Here is a 536-nt window from a genome sequence, read left to right on the forward strand (position 1 = left end):
GTTTGGTGGGTGACTGGGTCGGTGACTGGGTCGGCGACTGGGTTGGCGACTGCGTGGGCGAGTTCGTCGGCGACTGCGTGGGCGTCACTGTTGGCGTGACGGTGGGGGTCACGCTCGGCGTGGGCGAGTTGGTGGGCGACTGGGTTGGAGACTGCGTAGGCGACTGGGTCGGAGACTGCGTGGGCGAGTTGGTTGGCGACTGGGTAGGCGTCACGCTCGGCGTCACCGAGGGCGTGGGCGACTGGGTGGGCGACTGAGTCGGAGTCACGCTCGGCGTGACAGTCGGCGTCACTGAGGCGTGGGGGACTGCGTGGGCGACTGAGTCGGAGTCACGCTCGGCGTCACGCTCGGAGTTGGACTGCCGGTCGACGACGGCGACGGCGTCTGGGTGGACGTCGCACTAGGCGTCACACTGGGTGTGGGCGACTGGGTGCTGGATGGTGTTACAGTGGGGGTGACGGTCGGCGTCACGGTTGGGGTCACACTCGAAGTAGGCGAGGCCGTGGGCGACTGAGTGGGTGACTTAGTGGGCGAGT

The 536-nt window shown here is 67.9% G+C and overlaps 1 protein-coding gene across 1 annotated transcript in view; it reads right to left on the reverse strand.

Moving 5' to 3' along the window:
• The window catches only part of ACA1_173410 (RNA polymerase Rpb1 repeat containing protein), a gene marked incomplete at both ends in the record, with an annotated part of 8946 nt that overhangs the window by 2447 nt on the left and 5963 nt on the right, over positions 1-536 (reverse strand). Inside the window, 2 exon segments of the mRNA XM_004356560.1 lie at positions 15-384; positions 402-510. Coding sequence (XP_004356613.1) covers positions 15-384; positions 402-510 — 479 coding nt within the window.

This window comes from Acanthamoeba castellanii (assembly GCF_000313135.1).
Source record: "Acanthamoeba castellanii str. Neff unplaced genomic scaffold scf7180000084741, whole genome shotgun sequence".
In the NCBI taxonomy this organism is placed as follows: domain Eukaryota; phylum Discosea; order Longamoebia; family Acanthamoebidae; genus Acanthamoeba; species Acanthamoeba castellanii.